The sequence below is a fragment of the Octopus bimaculoides genome, chromosome 2 (assembly GCF_001194135.2).
Source record: "Octopus bimaculoides isolate UCB-OBI-ISO-001 chromosome 2, ASM119413v2, whole genome shotgun sequence".
In the NCBI taxonomy this organism is placed as follows: domain Eukaryota; kingdom Metazoa; phylum Mollusca; class Cephalopoda; order Octopoda; family Octopodidae; genus Octopus; species Octopus bimaculoides.
In genome coordinates, this window is record NC_068982.1 from 134,783,603 (window position 1) to 134,800,666 (window position 17,064).

The 17,064-nt window shown below is 39.1% G+C and overlaps 1 protein-coding gene across 11 annotated transcripts in view; it reads left to right on the forward strand.

Moving 5' to 3' along the window:
- The window catches only part of LOC106873483 (synaptotagmin-6), a 286,327-nt gene that overhangs the window by 6,906 nt on the left and 262,357 nt on the right, over nt 1-17,064 (forward strand). For 6 of the 11 annotated variants that reach the window (XR_001409880.2, XR_008263443.1, XR_001409879.2 and 3 more), the window contains exon 1: nt 204-1,095. The exons of 1 other annotated variant lie outside the window; for it this stretch is intronic. Coding sequence is in view for 5 of the 10 variants with exons in the window: in XM_052965625.1 (XP_052821585.1) it covers nt 1,033-1,095 (63 nt within the window). In the remaining 5 variants the exon portion in view is untranslated. Of the gene's footprint in view, nt 1-203; nt 1,096-3,879; nt 3,961-17,064 lie in introns of those variants that run through there. 4 more of the 11 variants (XM_014920868.2, XM_014920867.2, XM_052965624.1 and 1 more) reach the window with 3 other exon arrangements.

A 17,064-nucleotide genomic window follows, 5' to 3' on the forward strand; every position in this document is an offset into this window, starting at 1 on the left:
ATATATATATATATATATATATATATATATATATAAATATTTTAGGTAAAATAAATAAATAACCATATGTATATACTTATATATATACATATATACACATACATATTAACATTTTAAAATATATATATAATATAAATAATATAAATAATCTATATATCTATCTATCTATCTATCTATCTATATATATATATATGTACATACACACACACATACACTCATATAGGTATATCTTGCATACTTTTATTTCGTCTCGTATCGGTAATATATTTTGTTGATATTGATGTGAGCATATGTCAGTTTGGCGGAAAAGAACTGCTTGTTCTACATATCAACAACAGCAACAACAGGCGCAGTAGTAGTAACAGCAACTCAGAGAAACACGCCACAGAACACATAATATCAACACGAGATATATGAATGACCCAAACAAAAACTTCCAGTTTATTTTTCTGGCTTCTGTTATTGCTAGTTAGCCTTTTGTTGTTTTAGAATTATTTGTTTTATTTCTGATTGCTTTTTTTTTTTAAATAACACGAATGGATTTTTGATAATTTCATTACCTTGAACAAGGAGTACATCTGTTGAGAAAAATAGAAACTAACTGATCGTCAAAAAAGCTCAGAAACTCCACTCCGTAACGAAAGGGTGCCGTCTTATATATTATTGATATAAAAGATATCTAAATCATACAAGTATATGCATATAATTATATAAGTATAACGAAATGCGATGAGCTTGTGTTGTTAGTATGGAAAACATGAGAAATCAGTGAGGACAAGAAAATTTAGAAAGTAAAACAAATTGATTTTTTTAAATTAAAAAAAAAAAAGAAATACCTGATAAACAAACAAAACAAACGACATTTATTTCAATATGTATCTTTTCGTTGTTTCTTCTAGAGGACTATGGCATCTAGAAATAACAAACAACAAAGTCAGTGTTTTAGACAACACCCGAAATAACAACCTATCACTCTCTTTTTAACGCATACATATATATATATATTTATTCTTACACACTTATATATCATATATGTTATACATGAAAGATTCGGCTGATCACTATGTAAACGGACGTGCTGAGGAACTAAAAACAGTGAGTTTATCATATTTTTCTGACTTTTATTTTTTCATATTTCGTTTCTTTTCTGAATGTGCGAATGACGAAATAAGTTTATTTTTATGGCCTTGTTGATTAACTACACATTTTTTTTTTATAACGAGCTTATTCTGTACAATGTACTCAGGTGTACTACAGCTGCTCTGATGTTCTGTTTTATGTTATACCTGGGGTATTTTTGTAGCCGTTGTTGTTATATTGTTAGTTGTTGAAACTATTTATAGATAATACATCTACATCGAACAAGTATATTCTGCAGCGAATTGTCTCGCATATTGGGCACATATGGAAGTGTATGAATGCAAGTAAACAATTAGTTTATCTCCAGCTGTTGATGTTTTCCCCAGTGAAAAGTGTCCTGACTGCGGATAAACTTTCTTCGTGTATTCTGTTTCTTTTGTAGGTGAGTTTGTCTAAGTGTGTGTGTGTGTACATGCGTGTGTAGGGTATTTGTATGTAAATATTTACTACTCCTTCTTAGTCTTCTGTTATAAGCTCACTGTTATAAGATTGAATCGATATCAATGTTTGACTAGTACTATTTTTCTTATCGGTTCCTGGATGATGAAAACAAAAGCAAAAACGCAAATTAAAAAAACAAAAAGAAAAAAAAACCCGGTCATCGGCGTCATTTGAACTTGGAACGTAAAGTGTTGTAACAAAAACTGCTGGCATTTTGTAGTTTCTGCTAATTACTTCTTGAAAATAATGATTAGACATATTTTCCACGCGAAGCTTGAAATTATAATAACATTGCAAAATTAGATCAGATTCTGTGACGTTCATGCTTTTCTTAAGTAGTCTTACGTTAATGGTACGAAAGGTGTGCATCCAGAAACCAAGACCGGACAGCAGATACCATATTTATTTTCTGTTTCTTTGATACAGGGTTCAAATCCTATACTAGGTATTGCGTATGATCAAGTCTAGTATATAATTAATACATATTCATTCATACTTTACCGACTCCGGCTGACTGAAAGATAAAGTTGTTAGCGTCGGGATTTCAGTGAAGAAAATTGCGAAAAAACAAAAAAACAAAAAAAACAAACAAACAAAATTTTAATTGTCTTTGTCCCATACATAATTACGACCTTATAAATTATAATTTTAGATCCGTCGGGGATCGGCTCCGCTTTTATCTCTCCGAGGACGGTCGATAAACTCGATGTAAGCTATGTATGTACTGGTGTCGATAAAAATCATCTGAACCATCATCCCCTCCCAAAGTTTGTGGCTTATGTTAAATAAAAGCGAAATTTTTACTGTTAAGACTCGTCTCTCGAGATGGAGGTAATCTCGAAAGGGCGTACTTTTGGATTAGCTGTCACTACCTCATGAGAAGGAAAAAAGCAAATAGTGATATTTTTCTGTGAAAGAATGTTTTACCCACCAAAGTTTAATCTCTTTTACATTTTTGCTCGCTGAATCCTGTGCCCGTTTCCCGTAAATTCTTATCATTACACTCGTCTCACGAAACGGCTGTAATATCTTTTATTTCTTTACTTGTTTCAACTATTAGACTGCGGCCATGCTTGGGCACCGCACTGAAGAATTTTTAGTCAAACGAACCAACCCCAGGGGTTATTTTTTTAAAAGCCTGATAATTATTCTGTCGGTGTCTTTTGCTGGACCACTAATTGACGGGGACGTAAACATACTAATACAGGTTGTCAAGCAATAGTGCGGGGACAGACAGGCACACACATGTGTGTGTGGGGGGAGGGGAGGGGGCAAACGCACACATATACGACAGGCTTCTTTCAGTTTCCATTTACCAAATCCACTCACAAGGCTTTGATCGGTCCGAGGTTATAGTAGAAGACACTTGCTCCAGGTGCCACGCTTTGGGACTGAGCCTGGAGCCATGTCGTTGGGAAGTAAGATTCTTACCACACAGCCACACGTGTGTGACCATTAAAAAAATCTAAATTTTGTCCCATATCCTTCCAACAGGTCATAACAAGGCTTCTTCTTCTTCGTGTTGGAATGGTGTCCAGAGCAAACTGTTAAGCTTGATGGAGATAAAGAATCGAATGTACGGAGAGTCAAATAAAAATGAAATCAGGTAACCGGGAATCGAAATTGGGTCCACTAGATCTATATCCCGACGTAGTCATTAATACAAACATTAAAAACAAAAAGTGCTCAAACAAACGAAAAAAATATATATAAATACACTTGTGTTGTTGATAAGCTTTTGTTGTGATTATGAAATTCACTATTAATAGAAGGAGCCTGCACCTGGTCACTTGATTTGCTAGAAACAACAGCCCCCCTCTTCGGACAGCACTCTACTATCCGTTGAATAATATTGTCTTATCTTCAGTAGTATGCCTGATAAAAGATGGGATGGTTTTGGTCGGAACGGCGTTGATTACATAAGTCTGTTCGGTCAGAACGTACCTGGGGCTAAACATCAACGAGAAATACAGAGGCACACTTGAATACGCACGAACAAAACAAATACTCATGTATATTTATATACAAATATGTACATACACAAATCCAGGTGAACACACACGCACACACATTGAAATCGATGAGATTACTATTCATGAAAGTACTCAGTATATCGTTATGCAAAGTTGAAGAGTGTTTCCTTCAGAGTAGCCCGGGCTACACTGAATAACACGCACACGCACGCACGCATGCGCATGCACGCTTTATACCTCAATGTAATTCTCAAATAGATTCAGAATGATACAAACGTGACAGCGCTGGTCCATTGAATCGATGAATTACGTTCTTGCATTGCAGGTGAACATGCAGCTTGGGTCGACACAAGGCTAACTTCTTAATCACTCGTCTCCACATGTTGCCTTTTCCATATACGTTGATGTAAGTACCAGTGTGTTTGTTTGTCCCCAACCCACCGCCTGACAAACCTGCGTGGGTTTTACATCCCCATAACTTAGCGGTTCGGCAAAATACCGGTTAGAATAAGCACCCGTTTTAAAAAGAAAGAAAATGTACTGGCGTCAATTTGTTCGACTAAACCCTTACGGGCTGTGCTCCAGCATTGCCGTAGCCCAGTGACCGAATAAAAGGAGAAAAGATGGACACGTCTTTTTCTTAGTCTTTGCTACATCACTCGTGGATGTCACCTCCAACTCGAGAACAAATTTGCCTCCAGTCTGTGCAAGATGACTCTGCGCGTGCCAACTCTGAGACAGTGTAGTGCTGTATCCTGCATAAGTTCACGGACGAGCATCATGCAGGCCTCAGCACCAGGTTTGAACAGCTCCACGGGGTTATAGAAAAAAAAAAAGCGCAGTGACAAGATGATCTCTTCGAGGAAAACGGAGATCTGCGAATTTTAACCGTCTTTATTTGATTACCTGACTGACTGACGGGTGGCAAAAATCCATTTTGTGTCTTGTTTGACATATGATTGGCATAAAAGATGGGCAGAAATACATGTGCCGTTTAGAGATCGTTGTTGGGTTACTGTAAGAGATCAGCATTCAGAGCTGTAGAACAGAACGGACTCTTCTGCAGCACGAAACAGGCATAGTGTTAGATCACGTGATAGCTGCGGTGTTTTCCAGATTTCCCACGTACACACCCATATGCATATATGATACGCATATGTTTTTGGTCAGGACCAGGAATTCTAAATTTATAAAATTCAGATCGCAATATTTATTAGAAATGGTGTGGCTGTGAGGTAAGAGGCTTGCTTCCCAACTACATGATTCCGCGTTCAGTCCCACTGCGTGGCACCTGGGGCAATTGCCTTCTATTATAGCTTCGGGTCGACTAAAACCTTGCGAGTGGATTTGGTAGACGGAAACTGAAAGAAGCCCGTCGTATATATATATATATATATATATATATATATATATGTATATATATATATGTACATACACACGCACACACACCTATGTACGTGTCTTTGTGGTATGTTTGTACCCCTACCACCGCTTGACAACCGATGTTGGTTCGTTTGTGTCCCCACAATTCAGTTTGGTTCGGCAAAGCGACCGGTAGTATAAGTACCAGGCTTTAAAAAATTTAAGTACTGAGGTCGATTTGTTCGACCAAATCCTTCAGGCCGGTGGCCCAGCATGGCCGCAGTCCAATGACTCAAACACGTAAAAGACAAAAGATAAAAACAAATGTAGGCTGATAGTGTTTTAATCTTAGGAGAGGCAACGGGTATGCTTTGGTTTATTCCTAATTATGTCTTTGATGTAGTTTCACGTCGATTTTGTCATATAAATGTCCGATCTACTCATTCAGTTAACATATAAAGTGGCCGAATATTCTACAGGCACATGTAGCCTTGCTCTCTGTCGTTTACAACGACGAGGATTCCAGGTGATCTGATCAACGGAACAGCCTGTTCGTGAAATTGCAAGTGGCTGAGCACTCCACAGACACGCGTACCCTTAACGTAGTTCTCAGGGATATTCAGCTGACACAGAATGTGACAAAGTTAGCCCTTTGAAATACAAGTACAACTCATTTTTGCCAGCTGAGTGGACTGGAGCAACGTGAAATAAAGCGTCTTGCTCAAGGACAGAACACACCTCCGGGAATCAAAATCACAGCCTTACGATTTTGAGCTGAAAGCCCTAAGCACTAGGTCACGTGCCTTCACACAGACACGTGTACCTTTAACGTAATTCTGTGGTAGATTCAGTGTGACGTTAGTGTGACGATGCTGGACTGTATTATAGGTATAGCTCATCCGACTTGGGTTAAATTGACTCGTGGCTATCGTAATGCATTTGCTCAAGATCAAACGCGGTGAGATCGAAATCGAGACTTCAAGGATGCGAAGCGAACTCAGTCATGTAAGCATCATCTGGTCGATCTTTCTCTGACATTTTTAATCCGCACGCACCATCCATCTTGGTCCTGCATTAGTTGAGAGATGTCTTCGGGGAGGCATTCAGAATCTCTGGTGAGTTGATCTGCATATGTTGTGTTCGGACGACCTGCTCGAGTATTACAACGCTTTGACTTCCATAGCAGTAGGTCGCTTGCCAGCTCTTGTTTAGCTCGCCAGCGGTCAAATGCAGAGTCAATACAATTAATTGTTCCTTTCCCACATTTCTGAACTTATGCTTATGTCAGAGATCATTAAATTAAGGGTGGTACGCAGACAGGCAGAATCATTAAGGCGTCGGAAGAAATCTCTTGCGGCGTTTGTTACCGCCTTTATTGTTCTGAGTTCAAATCTCACCGAGGTCAATTTTGTCTTTCATCCTATCGTGATGAATAAAGTAAAATACCAGTCAAGTACTGGGATCGATATTATCGACTCTTCACCACTCACAAATTTCAGGCCTTGTGCATATGTTAGAAACCATAATGATTGTGTATGGAAGAGTACGGACGTTGTTGTAAAATGTTTTAATGCGTTGCGTAAATTTTTGCTCCAAAACTCGTTTATATATATCTGTGTGTACACATAACCACATGTCTTGTAGCTCGTTTATAACTGCAAACTGTATGAATAAATGGACATTTGTAGCAAATAAAGGAGTATTGAAATTATTATTGAGCACCAAGGCGACGAAATGGCAGAATTGTAAACTCATCGAACAAAGCTTAGCAGCATTTCTTATAGCTGTTTATATTCTGATTTCGAATCAGACGTCTTCAAGTTGACAATGTTTTTCTCAGGATGTGGTCAATATCCATGAGAAAAATTTTTTGTAGTTCTGATGCCTTGGAGGTTTCCTGGTATTGGTACTGTTCCTAAATTATTATTATTACTATTTATTCTTTTTATCTCAGGTTTTGTTGTAACAGCTGGAGTCTTGCATGGTTAGCGGGCTTGTTACTTGCACCCCACGATACCATGCTATCTGTTCCTTTCAACTATCTCATACTTTCCTGGTTATTCTTGCTGTGTCAAGGAGGGAAATCTTTCGTAACAGTTCTACTGGGCACTCTATTTCGATTTCCTTTCACTCCTGATTCAGCATTGAATTATAGTTTGGCTTGCATCCTTATCTCACCTTTTTCTCTGCCTCTAAACTTTGTGTATAAGCAGTCTCTGGATGACGACCGAGCCTGCACTGCTCAATCACAGGACACCTGCCGAGCGAAAGGCTTTCACCTTTGATTCTAACCTCATTCACACCAATATTTGATATACTTGTATTAGACATTTCGACTCAATATTGAGGCTTGAGTTTTGAGGTTAGCCACCAACCAGTATTTTTATCGAGACACCATCTCTGGTAAGATTGTCAACCAAGACTGCAGAGCTCTTACAGCCCATATTATAATAATAATAATAATAATAATAATAATAATAATAATAACAATAATAATATTAATGATGACGATGATGATGATGATTATCATTATTGTTATCATTGTTGTTGTTTTACTTCTCAGAGTGCTCGGTCTTGTTTGTTCTGGTAGATTCTGTGAGAACGGACAGCAGCCTACTGTCAGAAGTTTCACGGGGCTTCTTTCCGCACATTATAAGCTTTGATACTTGATTGTTAATTGTTGTGAGAGATATTCAACATCCAAGTACTAATCTCAAAATCCTAGCTGTCCCCCAGCGGAGCAGTTTTTGGGCTTTTTTCTGCTCTCATGTCAATTCCGATTTCTCTGACATATTTCTCGAACTAGGTTGTTAGTGCTCCGAGTGTCCCTACAACTACTGGAACGACAGACACTATCCTCATAGTCCACATTCTTGCAATTTCGTCTTTTAGTAGTCTGTACTTTTCAATCTTTTCTAGTTCTTTCTCACTTATGCGTGCATTCCCAAGTATTGCAACACCTATAATCTTGGCTTCCTGTTTTCCGTTATCCACCTCTACAACATCTGGTCTTCGAGCCTCGATTTGGGAGTCATATTGGATTGTAAAATCCCACATTATCTTATATTCTTTGTTCTCCGTGCCTCTTTCTGGTTCATGTTCGTACTATTTCCGTGCTCTGTCAAGGCCGTACTTTTCACATAGCCTCCAGTGGACGAACTGCGCCATGTTATCGTGCCTCTTTTTGAAGTGCTTTTAGGCTAGCTTACTACTCTCACTCACAATATGTCAGATTGTTTCGTTTCTCCTGCAACACATCTTACAAAGGAATGATTCACTACTCTTATCTACTTGAAACTTGGTGTAATTAGTTCTCAGAGCTTGTTCTTGGGCACTACATACCAATGCTTCAGTGCATCCTTTCAGATCACTTATTCTTAGCCATCTCCAAGTGTTTATCTTGTCTTTTCTTTCGATTTCTCTGAGGTATTTCCCATGCAGTGGTTTCATTTTCCAATTGTTTACTCTTTCTTCATCTTGTTTCTTAAATTTTTGTGGGTGCATCACATTTTCGGTAAGAATTGTATTGTTAATTCTGACAGCGGCAACTAAGGATTCACTCTACTATTTGATGTACCATCCCAGATTGTACTCCTCGTTGACAACACATCTTGTATCCCATGATGCCTTTTCCTACCGTGTTTCTAGGCACATACAGCCTGTCAATATCGCTATTATTATTATTATTATTATTATCATTGTTATTATTATTATTAGTAGTAGTAGTAGTAGTTGTAGTAGTAGTGGTAGTAGTAGTGGTAGTAATAGTAGTAAGGCGGCGAGCGTGCAGAATCGTTAACACGTCTTGTAAAACGCTTAGCGGCATTTCGTTCGTCTTTATGTTCTGAGTTCAAATTCCGCCGAGGTCGACATTGCCTTTCATCCTTTCGAGGTCGATAAAATATGTATCAGTTGAATACTGGGTGGGGTGGGGGTCGATGTAACTGATGGCCATGTGCCAAAATTTGAAACTATTATTATTATTATTATTGTTGTTCAGTAGTTTTATTTTTATAACGTGCTTTCACTTCACTACCGAGCGCAGCTCTGTGCGCCTTGGGTATGTGCTGGGGTTTGCTGTGGTGCTCTTATGTTTACTGTATTGAAAGTGTTTTGCGTAGAATGTGTGCAGTACCCAGTAGTGCAATTTTCTGTATGTTATATATATTTGTAAGTCCTGGTGTTTTTGTTATGTATTTGTCTGAATATTTTTTTATATTCAGTAATTAAGACTTTGTACTTTCATTGCACTGCCGATCCCAGTTACGTGTGCCTCGCTTTCCTGCAGTGTAGTTCTGTTTTATTTTCGTATTTTGTTTTGCATTAAAAGTACTCTTTGTAGTATAATGCAGTGCCAATAATACTATTTTCTGCCTGTTGTGCATATTTGTATGTCCTTGGTTTTTCTCTCTATCATTCACAAGGATTGTTTGTGTTTACGATCTCTAGTCTGCTTCTTTTAATTCTGATATATCTTTTACTACATATCTTGGTTAATTTCTGCATCTCTTTGAGAGATAAATTACCATCTTTTGGAATTGATATTTCAATTAGGAGACATTTCTTTTCATGGACGACAATATCTGGCTGATTAGCTTCAACCTTCTTGTCTGCATGATTAGCTTATCTCGTTGTTATGATTCGCTTTCATTTTCTGAGAACGATTCTGATTCATGCTTAAATATTGCTTACATTCAGTGCCATCTTAAAGTATGGGTACTCAGGGTAGATGTCCGGTGATCCCACTGATTTAGGGACCCAATGCTTATCGATTTATGTTGTGGTTATGTATGTTGGGGGCCTCCGTGCATGACTTTGCCTTGGGCCTATAATACTTTTGAAACTGCCCTTCTTACACTATCTCTTTTCTGTTGGTATTTCATAATGCTGGTATAACATTCGGTGTATGGAAGTCCCGACTCTATCATGTTTGTAGATGTATTCTTTCATGGTTACAATTGGACAGCTAGAGACATTGTTTCTTTTGCTACTCCATGCATTCTGCAGTCAAGTACTAAAACCGTCCCTATATATATACTGTTTTACTCTTTTACTTGGTTCAGTCATTTGACTGTGGCCATGCTGGAGCACCGCCTTTAGTCGAGCAAATCAACCCCAGGACTTATTCTTTGTAAGCCTAGTACTTATTCTATCGGTATCTTTTGCCGAACCACTAAGTTACGGGGACGTAAACACACCAGCATCGGTTGTCAAGCGATGTTGGCGGGACACATCACACAGACACACAAACATACACACGCACATACATATATATATATACATATATACGACGGGCTTCTTTCAGTTTCCGTCTGCCAAATCCACTCACAAGGCTTTGGTCGGCCCGAGGCTATAGTAGAAGACACTTGCCCAAAATGTCACGCAGTGGGACTGAACCTGGAACCATGTGGTTGGTAAGCAAGCTACTTACCACACAGCCACTCGTACACACACACACACACACACACACACACACACACATATATATATGTAGTTTATATATATATATATATATATATATATATATATATATATATATATAAACTACACTTTTCGCTGTCCAACCATCACCAAAGCCGTTAGTCAGTCTTTCCATGCCACACTTTGACCCATCACCCTAGAATCAATCAAATAAGAACCAGTTAAATATTCAGGTAGAGTCAATATTTTTGGTCGTGTGGTTAAGTTAGAGAACACTATTATTATTATTATTATTATGTGGTAGTCCTCGTTAGGACGACTGCTACTGTTATTTAGCCCCAGGAAACATCATCTCCAGTTACCTATCGACACACAGTTAGAGACGATGTTTCTTGGGGCTAAATAACAGTAACACTCGTCCGTCCTAACCAGGACTGCCACATTATGTTGGCAAATAATCTTTACTCTACAGGGTGTCCACAAGGTCTGGGTACATGGAGTAAATAAAATCATAACATAAGCAATTAAATATAAGGAATAATAACTTCTTAAAGTATGTGTTAATCCCCATGTACCCAGACCTTGTGGACACCCTGAATGTTTCTCGTTCAGAGATTTATAAATAATAATTTTTCTATTTATTATTATTATTATTATTATTTCCTTTAAAGTTTATGAAAGCCATAAAGTTTACGATATTTTTTTTTATCCCACCGTATTTTCTTTACTTAGTCAGTTCGTCTGTACGTATTTGCAGAAGAGGCAAGACGGCCGAAACGATAGAATTTAAGTAAAACCAGCCTTCACTCTCAAGCAGATATGGCTTGATAGTATTTACCATGCTTTCGATAACTATTTAAGGTACTTATGTAACCACAGACAGACATCGATATCCTCTCAAAACCATCATCTTTGATCCCGTAGAACATCCAGCTGCGTGAAGAATGTCAGGGTCGACCTGTCAGAATGAATGGCAAAGTTGACTCCGGTGAGGTTTGAACTCACAAGATTTAATCCGACTTTACTAAATACTATAAGGTTTTTAATTATTTTGTCCATTATTCTAACCGATTCTACCAGAATGTTGCCCGGGAACCTGACCGCTAATGTATTACTAATGTAATCGCATCTAATATAATTCTGAAATGCAGAGGCGTCACACATTCTCATCCATGTTTCTCTAAAATGTATGGCGTTTGTGTAATGAAGACGAAAGCAACACATCATATTAGGACACAGAGGAATAACGCCCACTCGACTTTAACATATGGACAAGGAAAACTAAAGTCAATTTTACATAATATACCACTGTCTGTCGGTCGGTCTGACTATCTGTCTGTCTGTATGTCTGTCTGTTTGTATGCGTGTACGTACGTACGTATGCTAGTATGTGTGTGTATTTACATTTTATGTACGTATTTACTAGCTGGATGGTGAGTGAGGACTGCATTAACCCCTGTTAGTATTCATATACAGGGACAACTTGAGACTGAGTATTTTGCTTAAGTACATAATGCGTCACCCGGTCCAGGAATTGAACCCACGGTCTTATGATCACGAGCCGAATACTGTGATCATTGGGCCACACACCTTCACCATCACTATATTTATTTCTTTATTGCCCACAAGGGGCTAAACATAGAGGGGACAAACAAGGACAGACAAAGGGATTAAGTCGATTACATCGACCCCAGTGCGTAACTAGTACTTATTTAATCGACCCCGAAAGGATGAAAAGCAAAGTCGACCTCGGTGGAATTTGAACTCAGAACGTAGCGGCAGACGAAATACTGCTAAGCATTTCGCCCGGCGTGCTAACGATTCTGCCAGCTCGCCACCTTCACCATCACTCTATTAGTTTCAAATTTTAGCACAAGGCCAGCAAGTCTGGGGAAGGGATTAAGTCGGTTATATTGAGTCGATTACTCAAATGAAACTTATTTTATCGATCCTGAAATGATGAAATGCAAAGTCAACCTCGGCGGAATTTGAACTCAGAACGTAAAGACGGACGAAATGCCGCTAAGCATTTTGCCCGATGTGTTAACGATTCTGCCAGGTTGCTGCTCCCACCATCACTATATTGAAAGATCAAATCAACTCCATCAAATTCAGATAGGCAGTGGACGTTTTACTACTTGTGTCAATTGTAGGTGTTCTGGGAATATAACCTTAATCCTGGAAGGACTGTTGTCTTATTCTCAGTGCAGTTCTATTTCCCATCAACTAGTCTTCGTGAAACTTGAAATAAGAGTCTCTTCTGGAGTCATTTCTTTGAAAGGCGTTTCAAATAGTTTGATCATATGGCAGGCTTGTTGCATGGAAACCACATTCATAGTGTTAACAACTGGAACAGCTGCACAAAAAGTCAAAATAGAGACGTGTGTGTGTTTGTCTGTGTGTGTGTTTGCGTGTGTGTGTGTGTGTCTGCGTGTGTGTGTGTGTTTGTGTGTGTGTGTGTGTATTTGCGTAGGATCGTAAAGACTCTGGAGATGTAAGTTGGACCAGAAACAAAAAGCGGAGGAGGGAAACATTACAAGTATTTCAAAATGTAAACAATGTAAATTTCTGGGTTAATCAATTAGTTCATCTTTCGTGTTTTATACGCTTTTTGGATCTGTCCAGACACTAATCGATAAACGTGACTTATTCTTATACCCCCACCTCTCTCTTTCTCTCTCTCTCTCTCTCTCTCTCTCTCTCTCTCTCTCTATCTATTATAGTTTTCAGTCATTTGACTGTGGCCATGCTGGAGCACCGCCTTTAGTTGAGCAAATCGACCCCAGGACTCATTCTTTGTAAGCCTAGTACTTATTCTATCGGTCTCTTTTGCCGAACCACTAGGTTATAGGGACATAAACACACCAACATCGGTTGTCAAGTGATGGTGGGGGATAACAGACACACAAACATATACACACACTTACATATATATATATATATATATATATATATATGACGGGCTTCTTTCAGTTTCCGTCTACCAAATCCACTCATAAGGCTTTGGTCGGCTCGAGGCTATAGAAGACACTTGCTCAAGGTGCCACGCAGTGGGACTGAACCCAGAACCATGTGGTTGGTAAGCAAGCTTCTTACCACACAGCCACGCCTGCACCTATCTCTAATTTAAAAAAAATCTTTTTATTCGTTTCAGTCATTAGACTGCGGCCATGCCGGGGCACCTCCTTGAAAAATTTGTAGTCGCATGATTTGATCTCAGTACTTATTTTTCAAAGCCTGGTACTTATGCCATCAGTCTTTTTTGCCGAACCGCTACGTTACGGGAACGTAAACGCGCGAACATCGGTTGTCAAGCGGTGGTGGAGGACAAACACAAATACTAACACACGCACACATACATACATGCACACACACACACACTATTATTATTATTATTATTATTATTATTATTATTATTATTATTATTATTATTGAAATATAATTTATTCCCTGATCGAAAACTGCAGTTTCTGCGGGATTACTAGTAATACACACGTGGGTATTGAGGATAAATATTTTTGCCAATACTCATAATCCTAACCCTAACCCTAAAACCCTAACCCTAATCCTAAAACCCTGAAACTAAAACCAGTACAAACGCACGAACAATGTCATAAATACCATACCGCCAATAGTTGTTGTTGACAAACAACGGCACTAATTTTATTCAAGGGAAAAGATCCCATTACACCGCACAACGCTTTGTTGACGATTCACAGCAGTAATTGTTTTCACCTCAATGGACGTCAGTGATTGTTTGAAATTACCGAAATACGACAACTTTAACACGAAATAATCTTAAAAAGATAAAATTTTCTCAATAACACTAAGAGTAAAAGATGTTTTATACGAGACATTCTGCCAGTGTCCCCAGTTTGAAAGTGTTTCGTTAAGAAAACAAGTGGCGCCTGCCAAATCAGAAAGATCCAGGCTGTCTAACATGTGTGTGTGTGTGTGTGTGTGTGTGTGTATGTGTGTGTGTGTGTGTATGTGTGTGTGTGTGTATGTGTGTGTAGCAGCTAATGCGTGTGTGTCATACGAACAGACTATTACACATAATTATTCCATACACACGCAGGCATACACACACACGCGCACACACACACACACACACACACACACACACACACACACACACACACACACACACACACACACACACACACACACACACACACACACACACACACACACACACACACACATGTACAGTGTGTGTATGTGCGTGCACGCATGTTTCTTCACTGCTTTTCCTTTCATACACACATACACCCACTCACGCGTATTTATATTATATATTTTCAAACTTGCTTAAAACAAAATGTCTCTTTTGCAACTTTTCAAATATTAACTTTTCGTAATATATCTTAATCGGTAGAAACCTCTTGTTAATTTTGCATTCACACTTTTTTTTTTATAGATACAAGTCTAATATAGATTATTATAGTAAATTCGACCAATCCATGGCACTCTTGGGTATTGTCATTTACTCTGCGACTGAAGAAGTAAAAATAGTGTTTATTTTCTGAGTGCTGTCTTCTTTAATAATTAAGATAAAAACGATTAATATATTGATTATACATTTCCAATATTGGTACGTGGGTACAAATAGTTTTTAAGATACAGAGTGAGGGGGAAATTTATAATAAACGGCGTCGACGTTCGTTCATGGCTGGTACTTATTTATCGAGCGACGGGACTTGAACGTGCAGACTAAAAAGACGCAGTTATATACCGATGATCCACATTTACCACCAAACTGGTGCCTTCATGACCGCTAATAAAATGATTTCTAACAGAAGCGGAAGGTAGGGCGGTGAGCTGGCAGAATCGTTAGCATGCTGAACAAAAATGCTTAGCGGTATTTTGTCCGTCTTTTGGCTCTGAGTTCAAATTTTGCCGAGATCGACTTTGCCTTTCATCCTATTGGGATCAATAAAATAAGTATCAGTTGAGCACTTCCCCTAAATTTCTGGCCTTGTGCCAAAATTTGAAACCAATATGAGCTGAAAGTCTTTAGTTAGGGAAAGGAGAGGGCGAGGGTTGAGTCAATTAATCAGCACTTTACTAGTGCCTTCTTTTTATCGGCCCCGTCGGAATAAAAAGGAAAATTGACTTCGGTGACGTTTGCTACCCAACTAAATACCATAAGGTATCTCATCATTTTGTCCATTACGCTAACTCAGTCGTTCTCATCTGGGGTCCATATGGCCATTGGGGGTTGGCTGTGTGGTAAGTAGCTTGCCTACCAACCACATGGTTCCGGGTTCAGTCCCACTGCGTGGCACCTTGGGCAAGTGTCTTCTACTATAGCCTCAGGCCGACCAAAGCCTTGTGAGTGGATTTGGTAGACGGAAACTGAAAGCAGCCCGTCGTATATATGTATATATATATGTGTGTGTGTGTGTGTGTGTGTGTGTGTTTGTCCCCCCAACATCGCTTGACAACTGATGCTGGTGTGTTTACGTCCCCGTAACTAGGCTTACAAAGAATAAGTCCTGGGGTCGATTTGCTCGACTAAAGAGGCAGTGCTCCAGCATGGCCGCAGTCAAATGACTGAAACAAGTAAAAGAGTAAATGATGTTTGTTGTTTGTTCCTTCTCGAGCCATACCCAGCTCATAAGGACCGGTTTTCTGGTGTCATTGGCGTATAGGTTTCCTACCTGGGCAGGACGCCGGTCCGTCGCAGGTGAGCTGATAGATGCAGGAAGAAAGAGTTAAGGAAAGTCGTGGCGAAAGAATCAGCAGAAGTTCGACATTACCGTCTGCCGGAGCTACGTGAAGCTTAGGTGTTTCACTCATAACCACACACATCGTCCGGTCTGAGATTCGAACCTTCGATACCTCGACTGCGAGGCCGCTGCTCTAACCACTAGGCCATGTGCCTCCACTTACATGCAATGAATTGATTATATTTCTACAATAGGAGGCGCAATGGCCCAGTGGTTAGGGCAGCGGACTCGCGGTCGTAGGATCGCGGTTTCGATTCCCAGACCGGGCGTTGTGAGTGTTTATTGAACAAAAACACTTAAAGCTCCACGAGGTTCTGGCAGGGAGTAGTGGTGAATCCTACTGTACTCTTTCACCACAACCTTCTCTCACCCTTTCTTCCTATTTCTGTTGTACCAGTATTTCAAAGGGCCAGCCTTGTCACACTGTGTCATGCTGAATATCCCCGAGAACTACGTTAGGGGTACACGTGTCTGTGGAGTGCTCAGCCACTTGCACGTTAAGTTCAGGAGCAGGCTGTTCCGTTGATCGGATCAACTGTAACCATCGTTGTCGTAACCGACGGGATGCCACAATTTCTACAATATACAAAATATTTTATTTTTTATACAATTCCTAATAATATTTAATTATAAAAATATATTTGGATTTTTTTTAAACATTGAAAGGTTTTTAAGGAGTCCACTCGAATAAAATAGGAATCAGAGGGGTCCGGAGACAAAAAGACGTTTGAGAATCATTGTCTGACCGATTCTTCAAGGCCGTTGATGTCAACCTGACCGCTAATATATTAGAAATATAATCGTATCTAATGCAACTCAGAACTATAGAGACATCACACATTCTACTCCACGTTTCTCTAAAATATATTGTTTTTATGTTATGAAAACGAAGCCAATACATTATATTTGGACACGGAGAAATAACACCCACTCGACTTTAACTGGTGGACGGGGAAAAACAAGACTCGACATTTGCAATGCTTTTTTTTTTTTTT